This window comes from Chelonia mydas, chromosome 13 (genome assembly GCF_015237465.2).
Source record: "Chelonia mydas isolate rCheMyd1 chromosome 13, rCheMyd1.pri.v2, whole genome shotgun sequence".
Lineage (NCBI taxonomy): Eukaryota > Metazoa > Chordata > Testudines > Cheloniidae > Chelonia > Chelonia mydas.
This window is the reverse complement of record NC_051253.2, coordinates 28587408-28609352: the sequence shown is the minus strand read 5'-3', so window position 1 is coordinate 28609352 and position 21945 is coordinate 28587408. Positions and strand designations below refer to the sequence as shown.

Genomic DNA, 21945 nt, shown 5'->3' with positions numbered 1-21945 from the left:
GTTTGACAATCGGACCACGATAGTCCCACAATAAGTCCATACGTCTGATAAGCGCTTTTTAAAACTGTCTTTTGAGTTTTGATCCTTTATAAGGATGCTCTTGTAATCTGCTTGCTTGTGGTCTATAGAGTTCAACGATTCCTCTAACTTCATACATAATAATATTTAACAACCGCGTGTAAAATCCTCTATAAATAAAAGACAGGTTACTTTTGTAGCACCAAGGCTTGCATAGCCGTGCGAGGCACATAGCACTATTAATGCATGCTGTGCTATTATGTAGCCGTTTCAACGTATTCCTCTGAAAGGTAAACTATAGTAAGTGGTAAACCTGGATGGATGTGCTCTAGATGGAAATGGAAATGTGCTGTCCTTGCAGTAGCATTCTGGAGGTTTAAGTAAATCTATTTTTGAACTTTTGACCCCATCTGACAGGTCCAAGTGAGGGGAAATCCAAGCATTTCAGTGGACAAATAAATAATGCTAAATAGATCACTTTGGGCCAGAGGTTGTGTAGAGACCTTAATGGGGAAACTGCAGTTAAAGAGATTAGACTAACCTCAGTTGTGTATTCCTTGAAGGTGTCTGATGTTAAATTACTCCTATAGGAAATCACACTTGCGGCCCTGCGGGTAGCAGAGTATGATGGGGGCAGGGCAGAAGCAAATATTTCACATCCTTATGACTTGACAGAAATGTGTGTTGACAAAATAGGCTCTTGACAGTGTTTGGAGATGTTTGTTCTAGTGGTAACATTCCAGCACATCCATAAAGCTTCGTCTGTTCAGCTGGCATCTTAGTTTCACTCCAACACTCTGCAGGATGAGGAGTTCTGCAGACATGGGCCTATAAATATTATGGCAGAAATGCATTTGAGGAGGGATACATTTTGCACTTCATAAAAAGTTTTGGTTTTGAAATAGTTCTGGTTTGCTAATAATTCACAATGGAAAAAAACATCTGTAATCCACTGGCAAAGACAAGTTACGTTTGCCAGCATACTGGGCGTGACCTGATCAGATGCATCCCCTTACATCTCAGTAGCGTTTATGCCGCTATGATCTGATGAAACTTCTTTAAGTAACTTTTTTTTTTTTTAACTGTAACGTTAAAACTATTCTGTACCTGGGCTTTTGGATCTCTTTGCTTACTCCTAGCAGTTTAAAGGAATTCACTGGACAGTATTATTTTCATCCATTAACCTTAATGATTTTAGGGCTGGCAGGGATGCTAGATTGACCTTCTTGGAGGCTGAAACCCAGACACAGGTTGACTCGAGTGCAAGCTTCTGCCAGCAACAGAGTGTCAGATGGTCTCTAGAGAGGTGAGGGGGATTCGTTCTGTAGACTCAGCTGGTTCCTGGCTTCTCTGCCGAGGCAAACAGATGAAGGTTCTTGTGATGTGGATACCTGGATTCTAGAAACCACCTGAGATGCCCAGTTCATTCCTCCTGGGGCACGCAACAGCTACCTGATGATGATGACTTCTGGGCACTGTTATCCTGGGCTGTCCTGGTCATGAGTCACTCGTTAAAGACTCTGTATCTGTAGTTAGTTCTTTTTTAAATGGTCACAGTGTGGCAAATTCCAAGCATTGAACCAGCATAAGACAGACTCCATAAGATTGGCCTAAAAATCATAAGATTAAAAAAAAAACAAAACCCAGATGTATGCCTTGCGGCTTTTGAGTCTTTAGGGTTCACATTTTCCAGTTTTTTCTCTGCAAACTTGAGAACTGGAAATTTCCTTTTTTAAAATTGAAAGCTGAGAATCTCATGTCACCCCATGACTCCAGAAGCTGAAGCTTTAAGAAAATCACCAAATATCATGTGTCAGGGTTCCCTCCCCACTCTGAACTCTGGGGTACAGATGTGGGGACCCACATGAAAGACCCCCTAAGCGTATTTCTACCAGCTTAGGTTAAAAACTTCCCCAAGGCATAAATCCTTCCTTGTCTTTGGATGGGTACTGCTGCCACCACCAAGAGAGTTAGATGAAGATTCAGGAAAAGGACCACTTGGAGTTCCTGTTTCCCTAAAATATCCCCCCAAGCCCCTTCACCCCCTTTCCTGGGGAGGCTTGAGAATAATCTACCAACCAAATAGGTAAACCAGGTGAGCACAGACTAGTCCCTTGGGTTTTTAGGACACTAAAAACCAATCAGATTATTAAAAAATAGAACTTTCTTTTACTTTTGTTTTCTTTATAATAAACACCTCTGTAAAATCAGGATGGAAGGTAATTTTACAGGGTAATAAGATTTAAAACAGAGAGGATTCCCCTCTAGGTAAAACTTCAAAGTTACAAAAAACAGGGATAAACCTCCCTCTTAGCACAGGAAAAATTCACAAGCTAAAACAAAGACACTCTAACGCATTTCCTTTGCTATTATTTACTATTTCTGTAAGTTTAGATGTATCATTCAGTAGGAGCTAGATTACTTGCTTGGTCTCTCTTTGTCTCCCTTTCTCTCTTTGAGAACACCCAAGCCCCAAACAAAAACCTTCCCCCAGAGATTTGAAAGTACCTTCTCCCCTTATTGGTCCTTTTGGTCAGGTGCCAACCAGGTTATCTGAGCTTCTTAACCCTTTACAGGTAAAGGAGGGATTTTATGCTACCCTTAGTTGTAGGTTTATGACATCATGTGATCTGTGAGAGTTGGTAACTCCTCTCAGAAGCTTGGAAATAAGTAATTATGTCTTACCAATTTCGTCCATTCTGAATGGTAAACATTTATACTTTGTTTAACTAGAACTGAAGATCTCACAACTGCTTTGGTTTAGTTTTGGCTTCATCTTCATTTTTTATTATTTGTATTCATTTTCATCGTATTAACATGCACCCATAGTGACCCATGGGCACATTTATAAGTCAAAACACCCATCATACTGCAAAAACAACAAGTAGACAAAAGCCAACCCAAAGAAGAATTTAAAAAAAAATGCCAATTCTGTTCCAGGTATAGGGTGCTCCCCCAGGCGTTGCTGCTGGTGTGCAAATTACACTTTCCTTGGGAAGAGCTGAATTAAGAGAATGGACATCTTTGTACATTCTCCATAACAAATTGGACTAAAAAAAGGCAAGGTACCTAGCATTTGGAAGACATTTCCTAACGGACTAGAACAGTCTTCATATAGGTTGAGTTATGGACCTAAAGTATTTGACAACACGTGTGATGTTGCCGCACTTACCTGGGCATACAGTCCTTGTGCTAATAGCCCAGTTGATTTCAGGGGGGCTGCTCATTTGAATAAGGCTTGCAGAATCAAGCCCACTGTCCCATTTTGGTAGTGGTCCCAGTTCTCCACTGCTTTACGTCTTGTCATCATTTGCACCCTTTGTGCTAACAAATCAGAATTCTCTACTCAGTCCCACTGGTGGTAGCATTTTACAGCCATGCTGCAAAGGTGGAAATGGCCACACATGTTGCAAAGCCATAGAAAATCAGGCCCCATGAGCTCAATTCTGGAAATCTTCCACAGGTCAGTAGGATTATAACCTCTTCTCTGAGATGGGTGTGCCTCATACTTAATATACATTGACTCCAAAATTAAAACAGTGGGAGTAAATGTGGCCAGCACAGCTGAAACACCTATTAGATGTTCTTTGTTTATGTGTTTTACATTTCAGGGTTCCAGGGTATTTTGGCTTTTTTCTCCTGAAATTTTTGGGATGGATGAATCTAGCTGTTTAAATCTCGTGTTGATTTTGTAAGGCAAATCTCAGTTGGGCTTGTGTAGAAATGGGTTCTCTTAAAAATAGGGGCCTTGGTTCTGATCTCACTTACACCAGAATCACTCCATTGGCTTTAGTGGAGACACTACTAATTTACACCAGTGCAAGTCAGATAAGAATCAGGCCCAGGGTACATAAAAAGAAACCCCTCATTTCCAAGTTTAGATACACAGGGCCGCATTGTTCACTGCTTGGCATTGTCATTCACACCTTGGATGTACAATGCTACCAAATCATTATGATCACAATTTGCATCTACTTTGCATTCACTTTACATGGGTGTAAATGACTAACGAAGGTGAGAATTAGTCCCACCCATTGATTTATTTAATATAGTTTTTACCAAACAGTGGCCATTATTAAATAATTTAAAAAAAGCAGAAGAATGATTAAAACAATAGAACAAGACTACATTTCTTTCAAATTAAAGAGGACTAGGAGAAAGTTATATCCAGCTCTCAGCATGCCTAGATCATTCAAAAATGAGCCAGATCGATTTTTATCAGAGATGGAGTATGATGACTGTATGCTCTCAGATCTGGAAATGGATTTGAATGCTGACATGCATGAGGAGTTACTCCAAAGTGAAATGGGAGGAAATAACGGCAACAAAAGGCAAATATTAAAATGTTTGTTTTCTGCAGTAAATCAGTGTGGAATAATGGGACTGCTTGTTTTCAGATGCATTTTGTGGCAAAATGATAATGATGAGAGCGAGCGACCAAGAGAGCACGTTATTTATCTGCTCTACCTGGCTAGTGCATAAGTGGCAAACATCTAATTGAAAAAATATCCTGACTTGAGAATTTCTAATAAATTTGTTTGCACCCTTGTAGCCTGGAGGGGAAAAAAATCTAATCAGCAATGGGGAAGTTCCGAAGTTTCCACTGCATTTTGAGTCTTGATTTTCAGCCTCACTGCTCAGGTTGGCAATCAGTGGCCCAGTAATTTTCAGGACAGGATTCATTATAGTTATTATGAAGGAGTGGGGGATGGGAGGAAATGGTATAAAGCAATAAAACAAATTTGTTCTGCCAAATAGAATGATGCAGAGAGAGCTTTTCCTATTTTGAATTTGCTCCAGAGAAAGACTTGTATATAAAATCAACTTCCAAATGAGGTCTATTTTCTTTAGGTTTCCTATGAAGAGGTGCTGCAAATAGCTCTTATCCTGAGTTTGCAAAATATTTGGCCTTAAATGGGTGGAAAAGTGAGCAGCATGTGTGTGTGAAAAGATACTGGAGATGGATCTGTACAGTTTATATATATTTATAGGACAGTAGGGATACTGTCACTTAGAAAGAGTTTTAGTTTTTCTACTGCTGAGAATTTCTACTGTTAGAATAACAGATTTGTTTCAGTGGTAGAAATAATTTCCCCAGTAGAAAAAGTTAAATATATACATGGAGCTGCTTGTCAAAGTGCTTTGTCATGTGATTCGCCTTCAGCATCCAAATATGCACACCCATGGCGCGGTAGCTTTCAAATGTCTGGGGTGTTGCCAAATGTATTTGTGCTGTTGATTTTCACCAGTGCAAGGCTTCGATCCTGCAATGGAATCAGCTGGAGCGGGCCTTTTTGGTCCACCACTGTGTCAATGGTTTTCTGTGCAGACCTAAGGGTCTGAGCTAGCTGATCCCATTGCTGGAATTGGTCCTAAATGAGCTCAGAACCAGGCTCTTGGTCTCTGAATTCTGCTAATGCCAAACCGCTTGAACAGCCAGAACCCCAGCCTCTAGAGGGCGGTATGTCTTTTGGGGGCTGAGTCGTTATTAACACTGGCACAAAGTGGGTGTGAAACAGCTACTGTTCTGGTGTGGTAGCACTTTATACCCACTCTGCACTGGTGTAAACGAGAGCAGACTTCATCTTCTGCATTCTGAAGGCCCTGCTGTCAGAGTTCAGCTCCACCAGACCGAGATCCTGATCTCGGTTACATCACTGTAAACCAGTGGAACTCCTCCAGATTTACACGGATGGGATGGAGGTTGAAGCCTGGGCCATTGCATTTTAATGAAGTTACTTGCATCAGGGCTAAATTCAGGGTGTGGTTTGAGCACTTGGACTCAGTCCGCTCTACAGGCTGTTAGCAGCAGCCAGTGTGTGTAGTGTGCAGAGGAAATGACGACCTCGTGGTGACAGTATCTCCAGTAGGTGAAATCCTTCTCCTTTCCACTATGCTTTATTTTCACCGTGTAGTGGAATTCACTCACTAGAGCACCCCCAGTTGGCCGTCTCGGGGATTAGCTCTCTCGGTTGGCGCGCCCCCTTCTGGTGGTGCCTGTTCCACCATCTTCTCCACCTGCAGAGCCACCTAAGTCCAGGAATCGCAGCTTCCTCTTCATGACTTGGCCCTCTGGCCGTGTCACCATCTGGGATAGAGGAGCATCTCCCAGTTCTATAGTTCAGACACTTCCCCAGTGGGAAGTGGGGCGGGGAGACCCAGGCCCTTTCGCTACTCTGGGTCCCAGCCCAGGGACCATGTGGGTAGCAGCCTCTTGCTGCAACTCTCTAACTTCTCTGGCAGTGCTGCTTCAATTCCCTGGGTGACTTCCCTGTGGCTCCAGCACCTTCGTCACCCTCTTCTCAGGGCCTCCACCCAGTGCGTCCCAGCAGCCAGCCAGGAGCTCTTTTGCTCCCCCTGGTCCCTGCCAGCAACTGCTCTGTCCAAGGTGCTACCTTCCTGCAGCCCACTAGAAACACAATCCTTTCTCCCCTACACCAACAGACTCATTCTGGCCCTGCAGCTCCTTTTGTGTGAGCTCACTGAGGCTTTTCCGTGCAGCCTCCCTCCAATAAGTTGCTCGCTGCGCAGCTTCCCAGGGCTGCTTTTAACCCCTTCCTTTCTGGTGTGGGGTGAACACCCCATCGTGCCCTATATAAACAAAGAGCTATTTTTATTCACTTCGGCAGACTCTCTCCAGATCATCATCAAAAAACAAAACCAAACCCGAGGAATACTTGTGGCACCTTAAAGAGTAACAAATTTATTTGGGCATAAGCTTTCGTGGGCTAAAACCCACTTTATCGGATGCATGCAGTGGAAAATACAGTAGGAAGATGTAGATACACAGAGAACATGAAACAATGGGTCTCGTTGGTATGGCAATGAGTATGGCAACCTCTGCAAACTCAGGTAGAATCTCTGCATATGTTCCATTGAGGTCATATTTTCAAGGTTTTCTTAGCAACCGTAATGGCTAGAGACTAAATTTGTATTTTAAATTAAAACCAAGAATCTGGAGAACAATTAAAATGCCTGGCCATACCCTCCCACTCACCTTTTGTCCCCTCTTAGGGAGCATGTGCCCATGCTGGTTTAGAAAATTATTGCAGGCCTGGTGCACTGGAATTACTTGGATTTAGTGACTTCCAGGAGTTTATAAACTGGTTAGAAAGGGTGAAATTCACCCTTAGACAAAGGTCAGCACAAGACTATGCTCCACTTAAATCCACAAAACGAGGTTTAATCTCCAGTGTTGCCTACATCCTGGTCCTCTGCACAGGACCAGAGGCAGTCATCAGCCTGTGGCCTTGCTTCTTATCCTACACTGGTGTAAACCAGACAAAACACTGGTACAAATACAATGTAGATGAGAGCATACTGCAGCCAAGAGTGGAGCATACCCCAGTGATGAATACTTAGCAACTATCTCATGCCTTTTGTCTGCAGATCTTTATGAAAGGTGGAGAATTATGATCATCCCCATTTTATAAATAAGGAAACTGGGGTGTAGAGAGAGGAAGTGACTTATTCAAGGTTCCCCAGCTGGCCAGTGGCAGTGCTGGGAACAGAACCCAGGTCTCATGACTCCCACTCCAGTGCCCTTCCCAGTGAAGAAGCTACTTATCCTATACTGTTTGTTTGTCATAAATATCAATAATGGCCAGTCCTATGAGCTTCTCCCTCTCAAACAGCCCCACCACTGCTTTCTAATGTCTGAACATTCTCTACCAGGTTGTCTAGCATTCTGTGCCAGCCACCCTACAGCTTCTGCATGCTCTGCCTTTTAAAGGTGTGGTGAGTCAGGGAGACAGTGGAGTATTTGGGCGACATGGCTGCTTGGGAAACTTAACACTTGGAGAAACATAATGGCTTTACATCTGAACTGGGTTAAAAGCATGCAGATATGGAGATGGATATTTTACAAGTACTTTTAATTAGTATTTTTATATGTAATAACACATGGTCAACTTCTGAGAGACCAGCCCAGAACTCCTCGGGAAGTCACCAGGAGCTGGAGCTGCTCTTCGTCTCTTGTGACTGATCTCATGGAGTTTCCTCTCCACCATTAACTGTAAGGGAATCTGTCCCACATTTCACTGGGCTCACCTTTTAACCCTGACGAAGCTGCTGCAGTGCTACACCATCAGTGCAGGTTAGTGGTTGTCACACCATCTTGTGTAATTTGGCTTCTTTTAGTTTGGCTTGTTCTCTGATTCCAGGGGCTAATCTGGCCATTAAAAGGTGTGTCTCCACCCTGACACACAGCTGTGTGGGGATATAGCTGTGCTGTTCCCATGGGCTTTCCAAACTCCATGGACTACGGTGGCTAAATCTTTTGCAAGTCTGAGAAGCTGAAGTGTAATTAATAGTCTATAGTCAGACTGATAATCTTCATCTGGCTGTGTTTGTATTATTTAATTGTTCTTGTGTGAGCAATTCACTAGGCATTTACCGGTCAGTTAATGCACAACTGGTATCTGTTATATAGCCAGGAGCAGAAGAAACACAGAGTGGCCAAGCATCTCCATGTCATCCTTTGGCTTGTAAGGGCATCAGGACTCTCTCCCCCTCTTGCTAAGAATATTGTGTAATTTAGAGCCAATACCACTGACTCTAACTCAGAAACGTTTTAAGGCATATCCCACTGTATTGTCATAATTAATTTGTGAACTTAGCCTCAGGAATTGCCCCAGCAATACCTTGAGACAGAGGCAGTTCTGGAAGGGTTTTTTGGTTCTGATTCTGAGAGAGTTGTTCCAGCTGATTAACAGGAAGAGTTTTGTAGCTCCAAGGTTCTGGAGTCTAGTAACTGGATTAGTTGTCTGGTGCTGAATGCAAGGGGGGCATGTAAATTCTCATTGAGCTGATCGTACAAACGTAGCCAGGTCATTCTCAAGCTGCCTCTGGAATGGACTCATCTTTGACCAGCCACAGGGAGGAGACCTGCTGCAGTCAGAGCCGGAGTGAAAAGGGAATGGCTTCTTGCCAAGTTTCCAGCTGATATAGACAAAGAAAGTTCCCTGCGGGCATGAGGTCTGATTTCCCACAGTGTTACACTGGTGCAGAACTAGAGTAATGCAAAGGTGAATCAGGCCCGCCCAGAGCTTTGTAAACTGAAAAGAAGAAACGATTTCTCTGTGCCCTCAAGACATTTTCATTCCAAAGCAATTAAGGCTTCTTCTAGCCAAATATAGGCCTATAGTGAACCTCTCCTCCATATTTTATAAAGACTCTGGTCAATGTGACATGGCCTTATGCCTATAACAAGGGTCTAGAACAGTGCTTCAGAATGCAGGGTGCTTAGCTCGTTAGCTCCTGCTTGTTGATTTGAATTAACAGACCCAGGGCCCACTGTGATTTGCAGGGTGTGTTGTGTCTTCCAATAGAAGGGAAAAAAGGAATGCTGCTCTCCAGTTAACTTTTAGAGATTGACTATTTCGTCAAAAGCCCTTTAAACTGCCGTGCTTGCCTCCTCATTGCCGGTTACAATTTGCTGATGAACAGATACCTTCTCCCATTTATAACCTGCCTCTTTTCCCAAACAGCTTCCTACTCAGTGCTCGCGATTATCCTGGTTTTGTAACCATGGAGGCAAGTGTGGTATCAGGAATAGTGATGTCATTGACTGAATCATGCAGCTCAAAAAATGCCAGTCTCATGCGTGGATAATGGATAAACGTGTAACAGTGGTTTCGTGTGCGTGACCCTATCTCTCCTGGGTAGCTGGCCCTGGCCAGTTCAGCAGCCTACTGCTTACACATAGCTAAAGTGGAGCAGTTTTAGCTCTAGTGGCAGAGGCCTGTAATTTGTGCTGAAGATCCTGATTTTGACGGTGTCTGTTTGTGTGGCCTCATAAACCTGGGATCAGTTATTCAAGGAGTATGTAGGAATCATGCCTAGCTACAGATAATCTTGCACATTCAATGCGTGATCTTTGCATCATACATAGTCGCAGTTTTGCTGGCACAGGACTGTGAAGAAGGCTGAATGGGAAAAAGTGTAGCTCTGACTTACACATCTTTGCCCTTAGCAGTGGCGGGAAAAGAAATAAGGAATAAAAGATTTGAAGGTTTAGTGTGATTTTTAGTAAGCTCTTAGCCTGGTTAACCTTTGCTCCAACTATGTCTATGGTTTTGATTTGTATGGTTCTGATTAAAATGGTTAATTCATGATTTTTCTAAAAATTAACACAGCAGTGCTTTGGCATTCTAATCAACGTTAACGTCTCCCTTTATTGGAATGTATATATGATCCAGAGCTGTGCTGCAGTGCCATGCTAAGAGTGTAGCTAGCTTGTCATCATGCTGCAAGTATAATTTTTATCCCCCTACTTTCCCTCTGACAAAACCAAACAATTCTGCCTAGCATTTTCCTGAATGGCCTTCCGTGGAGGGGCTTTGTGTGAGAGAGGGCTGGGGGTAACTGAACGAGGTGTCTGAGAGATGGGAGGATTTGGAAAGTCAGTTATTCTCAGTAGGCTGTGGTGCCTTTCAGTACTTTAGGTCTGTTTGGATGGTTCCTTTTTGAGTGTGTACTGTTGGTCTGTTTCAAACTCTCATGTAGCTGAGGTTATAACCTAGGCCCAAAAACCCTAGGCAAGAAGTTGAGTAAACAGTTAGTTGTTTTAAATAACTATTTTGTTCCTCAGATCTTGATTCTCCATGTTGAGGGGGTGGGAAATGCATGGGATCCAAAAAGCCCATCAAGGGCAGAGTTCTGCATTTCACTAACTGTCACTTCCTTTTGTCTTTCCAGTTTGACGGAGAGAACATGTATATGGGAATGAATGACAATAATCAGGAGTTCCTATCAGCGAATCAGGTAAGGGTCACTTCGCTTATGTGGGCTGTGAAGACATAGAGGGTGGCATTTTCAAAGTGCCTGAGCGATGCAGGAGCAGAAGTCCTATTGACTTTCAGTGGACTTTTTCTCCTAAGTCATTTGACTGCTTTGGAAAGTTCAACCCAGAGAGACACATTCTGCTTTCATTTCCATCCATGCCACACTGCTGGTGCCAATGAGCTGTCATGAGTGTAACATAGCAGTGTCCATTGTAAACGATGCCAAGTAAAGTTGTGTTAAGTTATTGCATCACAGATTTCATAATAAATCCATGTGAGGATTTCTATCCAGGCACAAAATACTACCAGCTTCCTGGTTCCCGGAAGCTATTATCTGCTGTCTGGGACAAGGTTACGGTACATTCCTGTTGTTCAGGCTTCTTACGTACCTCGTCAAGGCTATACATTTTGATGTAAAACAAATGGTAAACTGAAGACAAGAAGAAAAATTGTTTGCCTTCTTGAGAAGTAACGTACATGAGCTTCTCAGATCCATGCAGAGAGAGAGAGGCGCTCTGCCATAGGCTTTCCGAGACTGCATGGAATGGTTCTGTTGCACCGGCTCCAGAGGAGAGGGGCTGCTCTTGCTCAAGAGATTTCTGAGGGTGGAAAAGGCATGTATGTTGCAGTTGTCAGGTGTTAAAATGACTCAGCAGAAACAAATAAATAGCAAGAGCAGTGCCTTGTGTTTTGAGAACATGGTCACAATAAAATAAATACGCCAGATAAACTTAACAAGCGACCAAAACCCCCAGCCTAGGGTTCACCCTGGGTGTGCAGTCTGACCTCCCCAAAGACAGTCTCCCACCTCAGATTTCCAAGCACCCACTTCCTGAGCGCCTGGGCAAGGAAAGGGGAAGCTGAGCTTGAGTTAACCCTTCTTTCATTGGGAACTGGATAGTGCTGCTGACGAGCTCCAATCATCCTGTGTTGTCTGATCTCAAAGAGCTTGATCCCACAAGGCTCTGAGCATTCTGGCCCCATTGCAGCAAAGGATTTAAGGTGTGTTTAATTTTAAGCATGTGCATAGTCCCACTGACTTCAGAGCCAGAGCACACAGTGCCTTGCAGGCTGGGAGCCCAGTGGCAGTTCTTGATAGGTGACACGTTTCCGAGAGTACTGTGCAGGTTGTGCATGGCAGGACAGGAAGGGGATGCCCCTTTTGATCATCAGTGCTTGTTCTCATTTGACTTGTCCAGGAATTATAAAAGGGCTTCCTCAAAAAGGGCCCCAGCAAAGCGCTGTACACCCACCACGCTTGGACTGTGGGGCTGAAACAGCAAGGGAATTGTCTGTTGCTTATCAGGATCAGATGCAAAAGAACAAATGATTCTCAAATGTCTGAACTAAAGCCACTGGGACTGCAGGTGTTTAGCATCTTTCGGGATGGAGACCAAAGTGTATTAATGGAGTATGAATCGTAAGAAGGGCTGGGAGTCCTTGTGTTAGAAAAAACTCGAGGAGCAATAACTTTACATACTAATCAAGAAAGGTCAGAAGCTCCCAGTCCAATGTGCAGCATGACTCACCTGGCCACTTTGAATATGAAATCAGTAATATAGTGTGGGAGAATGGACTGTACTGGGACCTGAACTGCAGCCAAAAGGAACCATTTGTATTTCCTATTGTAAAGTGATAAAATTTATCTCTCAGACCTTGTGATATCTTGCTTCCTTATTATGTGGGTAACATGAGGGAAACCAGAATAAGAAACACTGCTAAGAAATGATGAGTAAATTTCTCCTAGACAAAGGAGACGACTTTCTCATAAGGAAAGACACATTGTCATGCACTTGGGAATAAGTGTGCAGATTTAAAATAGGAGACGGTTAAAAAAAAAATTTAAACTCTTAAATCTAGTAAATAATTAATTCAAATGGAAATTCAAGCCATGTTTTAAAACACAAAATAGAATAATAAAACATCAGGATTGCAAGGGACCTCAGGAGGTCATCTAGTCCAACGCCCTGCTCAAAGCAGGACCAATCCCCCAAATAAACTTAAAAAAATTAAGACGGAAGAAATTAACTGTGGTTGGACATAGGATCAGCTAAGGGTAACACTAAAATTTCTAAAACACATAACCCTCTCCACCCCTTCCCCTCCCCCAAACAACACCATATCAGCAAAAAACAAAAGGTTATTTCTTATGTCAGTCTGTTGTAAAAGAGAGACCACCCTGGGGGAAGGGCAGGGAGGCTGAATCTTCTATGTCTCAAAGGAAAAGCAAAGCAGAGCTTTAAGCTCCACCACTCAGCCTACTGGCTGGCAACATGAGAGGTAGTTTGTGAAGGGTGGGGTATCTTGCCAAGCTCTTTCAATGCTGCAGAGGGTAGCATGCTAGATATGAGGAAGGACGTCGGCGGAGTCAGCATGATGGTGTTTGTTATAGAGAGACCAGCATGAAGGGACGTGCTGCCATCCAGGAAGGGAGGTCAGTGGCAGCATGGTTAAGGAGGCAGAGGGGTAATTAACGGTTCCTGTGTGCAGCGCTGTATGTGTCTGTTAGCGTTCTGTATGGCACTCTGTCAATCCAGTCTGGGGCCTCGTAGCCTGACTTGCATGATAGCTCAGCTGCCTTTTCCACCTTTTCTTTCCTGCTGGGGAGAATATTTTTCTCTCTGGGGCCCGCCAGCTTGTAAGCTGAGCTGCGAGAAAGCTCAGGGCTCGTGGTGTCCTTTGCTCCTGTCTTTGCTAGCAGGACCCCTTTCAGCTGCTCTCCTTGGCACACCTGTTGGGACAACTTTGTGGCTCTTATTTGCTTTCCTGTTATTGCCTCTTCTCTTTGCTCTTTTTTATTGCAGCCCTATAAATTGACATTTTCCCAGTCAATCTGCATGGGAAGGAGGAGAGCACATTTAGTGTCTTCCCTGAATTAATCTGCAGAATCATTTTGGGCTCCCATTTTGATGCCTCTAGAGAGAAGCATATTCCCCCTGTCTGCAAAGCCCACCCTTGCTCTATGGCACCATGCTTGTTCCTCCTGGGCTGCTCGGTTCCCTCGCACTGGGGCATACAGGACTAGAGAGGGCTGGGAGGAACATAGGTGGGGTAACAGGGGAAGGCATGTATGGGAAGAGGCAACAGGAGAAAGGAGTGGGAGAGACGAGGGGAAAGGAGGAAGCCAAGAGGCAAAGGGGGCAGGGGTAAAACCAAGAGAAGCATCATGGAAGGTTGGGAGGCACCTTTCAGAGACACAGCAGGATGTGAAGTGGACATGCACTGTGGTAGGGACATGCTCTGCCCCTGCTGCACGATGACCTCCCACTGTGGATAGAGGGAAAGAAATACACACCAAATGGGTGAAGATGAGGCTGCTCCTGGGTCCAGAGCCCCTATAATGCTTTGCAGTACTCAGAACCAGTGAAGAGGAGGAGCTGGTGGGATGACGATAAGGAGGGTGAGACTGCAAGTGAAGGAAGCAAAGCCCATGAGCCTCTGTGGGAGACCTGGAGAGGGCTAGGAATTGCAGAAAGAGCACTTCCCACTGCTCCTGTGCTATAGTGAACTTTGGCTCATTCCTCCCCACGCGGCGTTGCCCTGTCCTAAATAAGCTGCATTCTCATCAATACCCAGACAGACCACTGGCCATGTGTTTTGCAGCAACAGGAGTTATTATGCAGATCCTGAGGTAAATGCGTCTGGGGCCATGGGAAGCTACATGGTGACCAGTTTCACCATCACCACTTGCCTGTACCTTACATCTCATGCATCCTCCAGAGGATCTTGGCCCTGAAAGTCCTGTCCCAGCTTGCACAGGCACAATGCAAAGTTTGGGATGGAGTCTCTGGATCCATTCTATTTTCTGGATCCTCCAGAGTCCTGGCTGGGGATCTAAAAGGCATCACCGTATGACTTTACAGCCCTGGGGGCCAGCAGTCCATACTTAGGTGGTAAACTTTTTGGGGCAGGGACCATCCTTTTGTTCTGTGTTTCTACAGCCCCTAGCAGAATGGGGTTCTGCTCCATGACAGGGTCTCTGAGATGTTATGGTAATACAAATACTACTGCTTCTAATAATAACAATCTGAGACAGAACAGAGATGTATCTAGTTTGGGGTCAGTGTGGGAAGCCTTCCCGAGAGAAGGCCAGGCTTTGGGAGGAGAGTGGGGGCATTTGCTATATGGGAAGTGGGAGGAAGGCTGTTGGAGCTTAGGGGGCAATGTGAGAAAAGTTGGGAGGAGGCCAAAGCTTTGTCTTGATTGGCCTTTAAAGGTGCATTGGTAGATGGAACTAGGTAACTTCATCCAATGACATACCTTTACATCCTAGTCTAGACAAGGCCCTACGTGCCTCACAAGGCTTCAGTTTGGCTGCTTAACACATATCAAAGGTACGGGGTGTCTCCTCTACACCAGACTTCTGGGGCATGTCAGCTGACACCTTCTAGCACCACGCCTTTGGACTGACTGACAGGGAGGAGTAGTGGACCTGGAAGAAGGAAGGAGCGAAGAGCACAAGGCAAAGTATCAGGTTACTGGTACAGACATTATCCTGCCAATGCTGGTGTTAAGCCTCCAAGCACATCCAGTGGTGTGGGTGCTCATGCAGTCTGTCGCTTCTCACTGCCCTGCTCCGGAGCCCATTACTAATCCTTGCTGGCGGGGGGGAGAAGAGAGCAGGGATAGAAGCAGGGCGGAAGGAGTGTGAGAAATTCGGTCCCTGAGAGCATCCCCATGTTACCGTGAGGTTTCATAGCATATTCCAGAGTTGCCAAAAGGAGCTTTACCTGCTGTGTAATGGCAGCAGTCATTCCCTATTCCCAGCTTCCACCCTCATTAGTCGCTAGCCCTGCCATTGTTTACTTTCGCATGATTGCTTGTTTACCTAGGAGTGTTTTATTACACTGGCCATGACTTCATTACTAACGACACAAGGGTTCTATTACGGTGAGCGCTCCAGACGTGATTTAGTGTTTGCCAAGCACATTACAAGTTCAGGAGCACAGCTCCAGAGTCACATTTGAGAGACAGGTAAGTCACCACCGCAGGTATAGCTTTATAGCATGCAGTGGGACACCATTCAGAACCCACGCTCCTTGGGGATCAATAGAAACCATAGTTAGTAATTGTAGCATCCATTACGTTATAACCAGTGGATCTGGTTTTTTCTTCATTTCCTGTTCTGAACTTTTACATAGTGCCACTGTGCACTGTAAGGCATGGCTTCCATTTGAGGAGAGACTAAAAAGATCAGGGCTGTTCAGCTTAGAAAAGAGAGAACTAATGGGGAATATGCAAGACGTCTATAAAAGCATGACTGGTGTGGAGACAGTGAATAAGGAAGTGTTATTTACCCCTTCCCAAAACACAAGAACCAGGGGTCACCCAATGAAGTTAATAGGCAGCAGGTTTAATACAAACAATAAATTATATCTTTTCACACAACGTACAACTAACCCATGGAACTGATTGCCCTGGGAATTTGTGAAGGCCAGAAGTATAACTGGGTTCAAAAAAGAACTGGATAAGTTTAATGAAGGATACGTTCATCAATGGCTATTAGCCAAGATGGTCAGGGATGCAACTCTAAACCTCTGACTACTGGATGCCAGGAGTGGAAGGTGGGTGGATCATTTCATAATTGCCCTGTTCTGTACACTCGCCCTGAAGCTCTGGTATGGGCCACTATCGGAGACATACTACTGGGCAAGATGGACCATAATCTGACCCAATATGGAAGCTCTTATGTTCTTACCGTAGATGCTGCGTTCCATCCCAGAGGTGACTGCACATCAGTGATGGTCAGAGTATATCGTTCGGATCAAATTAATCAATGACACCTGAGAAATTCTAAGTTAATGGATTTTCTGTTTTATAGACCACAAAAGCTAATTTTGGGCAGGAAAATTTTGCTTAAACATATGGGCTAGATTTTCTCTGTTACCCCAGTTTTATGCTGGGGTCACTTTGTGAAATCCATTGAAATCAATGGAGTTACTCCAGTCCAGGATTAGGCTAGCGGGATGCAGTGGAGAATCTGGCCCTATATGTCTATGGTGGTTAAGAACTAACTCTCTTTTTTGCTTACATGCTGTAGCTAATTTTTAAAGTGCAGTGTTGTACTTTCCTGCACTTTTGTTCCAAAATACCACCTGGGGATTAGATTTACGATTCAATCATTTTTCTGTTGAACGTAATGGCTGTTAGCCTTTTGGATTTAAATGGCCTCCATGTGTAGTGTTTGTAACTGCAATTTGATGATGTTAAAACTTTGCTCTTTTTTAGCACTTTCTATCCAGGAATTTCAAAGTGCTTTACCAACCATTAATTAAGCCTCTCAACCTCTTCCTTTCCCATCAGGTAGATACAGTTGGGGATATTGAGACAACTGGGGACACTGACATAGAGAGATTAAGGGGCCTGATTCTGTGATAAGCAGCCCCAGTAATGGGTTTCATATCTTCAGCTCCTGTGACTCAGCACCTTGCAGAATTGTGTCCTGAGTACTTTTCTAAAGTCTCTCAGCGGTAAAGCGAGGCTCAGAGCCCAATTCCCTATTCTAACTGTGTGTACACTTCTTTCCTTCTGAGCGGTAGCATGTTCCAGAGCTGCTATTTTATATAAACAACAGCAATGTACATTTTAAAGCTCACCGATCCACTATTTCCCTGAACCTTATGTTTGAAAGATTCGCTCCCAGGCTATTCATTATATGTCATGTTTTCATGCCAGAAAGAGGCTGTCTCAGTGGAGAACTAAACCCATGAACATGGAGGCCTACAGCATAATGGAAATGCTGACAGACCCCTAGCCACAGTGGTAGAAACTGCTCCATGAGAATAATTCCTGTTGTTCAATCAAACACGAGGGACATATGACCCCAGAAATGAGTCAAATGCGAAATGTAATTCAACCCCCAACAGGGGCCGTGGTATTAATTCCACTTGACATCTGATCAAACGACCGTGGACATTTGACCCCTGAGATGAGTGAAGTATCTATTGTGTCCGATAAAGATGGTAGAGTGTCATTCTTCACCCTTGTCAGTTTCCTTTTTTTGAACCGAAGAGTAGCTAAATAATGTAAAATCCTGAGGAATGTACAGGTAGGTTACCAGTCATCCAGTGTACTGTGCAAAATAAGACAGAAGTGGGACTATAATTAAAAAACAAATGGAGAGACTAGTCTAGCAATGTGAATGCTTGTGAAAGCAAAGGTTAAGAAATTCGGAATGCAGTTTGATACGTGTATAAGGCTGGTTGGTCTGGTATTCATGGTCTTTTCCACTTACAGTGAGAATTTAAAGGCGCATTACAAACATTAACTAACTAAAGCTCACAGTACCCTTTAATGACAGGTTTCAGAGCAGCAGCCGTGTTAGTCTGTATCCGCAAAAAGAAAAGGAGGACTTGTGGCACCTTAGAGACTAACACATTTATTTGAGCATAAGCTTTCATGAGCTACAGCTCACTTCATCGGATGCATTCAGTGGGGGGTTGTTGTCTCTGTATAATAGATGAGTAAACAGGCACAGTGAATAACTTGCTCGAGATCACCTGTAGTGAAGCAGTGGCAGAACTGTGAATAGAATCAGACCTTGGCCTGCCTACTTTGCAGTTTCTCCCACCTCATGCATGTTAGTCAGAGCAGTACAGTCTAATTTGTAGTGAGATACACTATGCTACAATGCAGATCAATGGAAAGGGGCTCTTCAGGCATCCTACTGGAGATGGTAAGAGGTGTTTGATAGGGATGATTCTACCTTGTCTTGTTGGGGACAGCAATATGATCCGTTCTGTCTTCACTAGGCTCTTGAATGAGTGAAGCGAGTCTTTTTTTTTCCCCCCTCTTTCTGTTAGTGAGACAGAGAAAAATACCAAAAGCTTTGCTGAGTTTGAAATTGAGACGGTTTGGCCAGGTTCTCTCTTGCCACCTTGTCTTTACCTGCTGTCTAATTGGGCACTGGATGGTAAGAGTGTTTTAAAGGAGGAAGGGTGTTATAGATTGGCACGGGGCACCCCAATCACAGATACGATACGTAATAATGTTGTAAAGCAGCATGAGTGCTCCAGCAGTGCGATGCTATAAAAATACCATCATTGCGACTAGTGTAGCCTGTCTACACATAGTTTATACCAATTCAACTACATCAGTTCCTACACCGGTTACATTGGTACACCTCTCCCTTTGGCTGCAGCTATACTGCTGCAAAGGGGTTTATATCCATACAGTTTAGTTTAAAAAGTGATACCGACACAAGCATCTTCTTTTACTGGTAAAACTGCATCTACCTTAGGGATCGTACTGATTTAACTCTATCAGTTTAGAAAATATTATTGTTAAATTGGTACAAAAGCTTTGTATAGATGGGCCCCAATCTTCACAGTAATGCTATTTTGATGGCATTGCACTGCTGCGGCACTCATGCTGCTTTCCAACGTACCAGAAAACATAAGAGCTTAGTATTTAAGAACTGCATTTGTGCATAACAAATTGCACAGGGAAGTCTGATCTGGAAGTATGAGATTTCTGTAACTGCACTGCAATTTTGGTAACTAACGTACAGATTAGATGCAAAATGCTGAAAATCTGGAGTTGGGTGAAAATAATCTCCTTTCAGAACATGAATTGCACAAGTCGGCTTGTGAAGACACCTGATTTCACAAATCCACTTATTTTCTGTAAAGCAGTTAGTATGTTTACTGCATGGGCCAAATTAATCATTGGTGTAAGTTGGAGCACCTCATTCAAAGTCAATAGAATTGCACCCATTTATACCAGTGATAAATTTGGCCCTAAAGGAATCTGTTTGTGTATATGTGTTAGTGTGTATATAAAATAAAGGCCAGAATTTTATCTCACATAGTGTAAATCAGGATTAAAAAATTTCAGCGGAGTTACACTAATGGAGACCTGGCATAGGTGAGAATAGAATCAAGCATATATCTATAGAGAGAGACTTGGATAGATAGTTATAGTGTGTGTGCGCACGCATGTGCATATAAATAAAATTGGGATGAGTGCGTGTGTGTGTGTGTGTATATATACACGGTGTGAATGTGTATAAATCAACATCTCTCTACTGTATCTATTTGCATAATCTTTAAACTTTGGTCTGTATTAGTCATAACAGATACAGTATCTCACTGATCTTGGGGGGCAAATGGTCAGGGTTGTTTGATCAGATGTCAAGATGCATTACCATCATGGCCTCTGTTGGGTGTTCAATTACAACTTGTATTTGACTCATTTCTTGGGTCAAAACGTCCCTCTTATTTGATTGAATGACAGAAACTGTATAATTTGTATATATCCCTGAGCCATACGGGTCTCGGTGCCGCTATAATGTGTTTTATAAAGGCACAGCTGTCATGGTGACTTATTTAAAATGGGAATTTGAAGCAGTGTTCTTGCCATTTAATGCCCTCATTCAGGGTTACGCAGCTTTTATCAAATAATAAATAACATTTAGAACACTCATTTAACATAACAATAGTTTTGCTAGTTATGAAGAATTGGCCATTACAGTAAAACTGAGTTTGGTAAACAAGCAATAATATAAAAGTAAATAATAGCATAATTAGAGACTAGTGAGGATACCAGGAACTTCCCCATATATTGCTGGTATTACAGATTAGACGGAGATAGCTTTGGCAACCCGAGGTTATAAAATGTGCTGTAAAACTTTGTGATGATGGTGATGCACTACACTTCCTCCCCTAAAGACCCAGTTTCAACTGAATTGTAACAGAATGTCAAGAGAAGAGTTGTATATAAAGTAAGACTGGACTGTGGGCAGATATATACAGTGAGCCCACTCCACACCAGAGCCTTAGGGCTTGTTTACAGAGCCCCAAAGTGCAGACTATGAGGAGGAAAGTTGCAGCGCATGCTAATGTGTTGTGCTGTAACTGCCCTGTATAGACCCTGCTATTGCAAACTAGGTACCCGTTAGTTCATGCTAGCAGGGTCTACACGAGGCAGTTCCAGTGCAACACTTCAGTGTGTGTGACAACTCACCCCAATAGTCCGCACTGCCAACAACACAGACCCTGAACGCATTCAGAACTGCCACCAGCATCATAGCATCGCAGTAACACTGGGAGAGAAAAGGTAAAGAAGCACAACAGGAGGAAACCCAGGAGTGTTTCCACGTGTGTGTTCCTACTGAAGAGGAAGGAATACAGTTACCCCCACACACATAGACTTCCCCCCAACCCCCGCCAAAAATAGGAAGTTCATCAAACAAGGGTCCAGGCACCACAAAGGAACACAGAGGTGCTTCAATCAGGAGGGCTTAATTGGTGAACTGCACCTGTGACTGACGCATGCCAAATGAAGAATGGGGAGGAGTTTCCGTTCATTACAATGAGAAATGATGGAGGGTAAGAAAGAAGGGGAAAGCTATATGAGGAGGGGGAGAGAAAAGAGAGAACAAGAGGAAGAGTTCAACTCTGAGCTTGCACTTCCTTTATAGAACTCTCCTTCATCTCCACAGACAATTGTTTCTTCCTCCATTTCTTCCCTGCTCTTTGTTCTCTTTCTCTTTTTCTTCCTCTACATAGCAGAAACTGGTCCCAGATTTATGCACCTGTAGTTTGCTGCTGTACTGCCCAGGTCAGACACACCCAACATGTCATCGGCTCTGCAGGATGCTTCCCTTTGGGATCAGAGTTGTTCCCCATTGCCACGGTTTGCCAAGGACCTGTCGTTACACAGCCGTTCCTCTGGCAAGGCTGTTCCTCTATAGTGTGATTATTTTTTTTTTGGCCTTCCCAGCTGGCAGCTGTCCCCCAGACAGTTTCTTTCGCCCTCAGTGCTGCCCTGCCTCTCTTGCCTGCACTGATTAGTTATTCAGTGTTGCTTCCTGTGCTTGGGGTGCATGCTGTGTATCAAAGTTAGGGATCTGTACGAACAACCAGCACCAGGGGTAGTGTGTTTATCACTGCTCCCTTTCAGAACTTGAAAGTTAAAGGCATTTGAGAAGCATTTGCATGAACATTGTTCCTTAGCCTAAGAACATTGGAAATGGGCTGATTGGTTAGTTAAACAGACTCCCCGATCATGGATAGGACTGGAACAGTGACTGCAGATAGGCAGTCAGAGGCAGGGCACGGATTAGCTGTTACTTCAACTCTGTGAGTGCGTGGGAGGAGAGAGTTATGTATGCAGAGACTAGAGGGTAATGGGGGGTGTTGGG

General features: G+C 43.8%; 1 protein-coding gene across 5 annotated transcripts in view; it reads left to right on the top strand.

Annotated features, from left to right (window-relative positions):
• Positions 1-21945, top strand: part of TOX2 (TOX high mobility group box family member 2) — a 257175-nt gene that overhangs the window by 86757 nt on the left and 148473 nt on the right. For all 5 annotated transcript variants that reach the window (XM_037915733.2, XM_037915730.2, XM_037915734.2 and 2 more), the window contains exon 2: positions 10717-10782. In XM_037915733.2, the coding sequence (XP_037771661.1) occupies positions 10717-10782 (66 nt within the window). The remainder of the gene's footprint in view (positions 1-10716; positions 10783-21945) is intronic.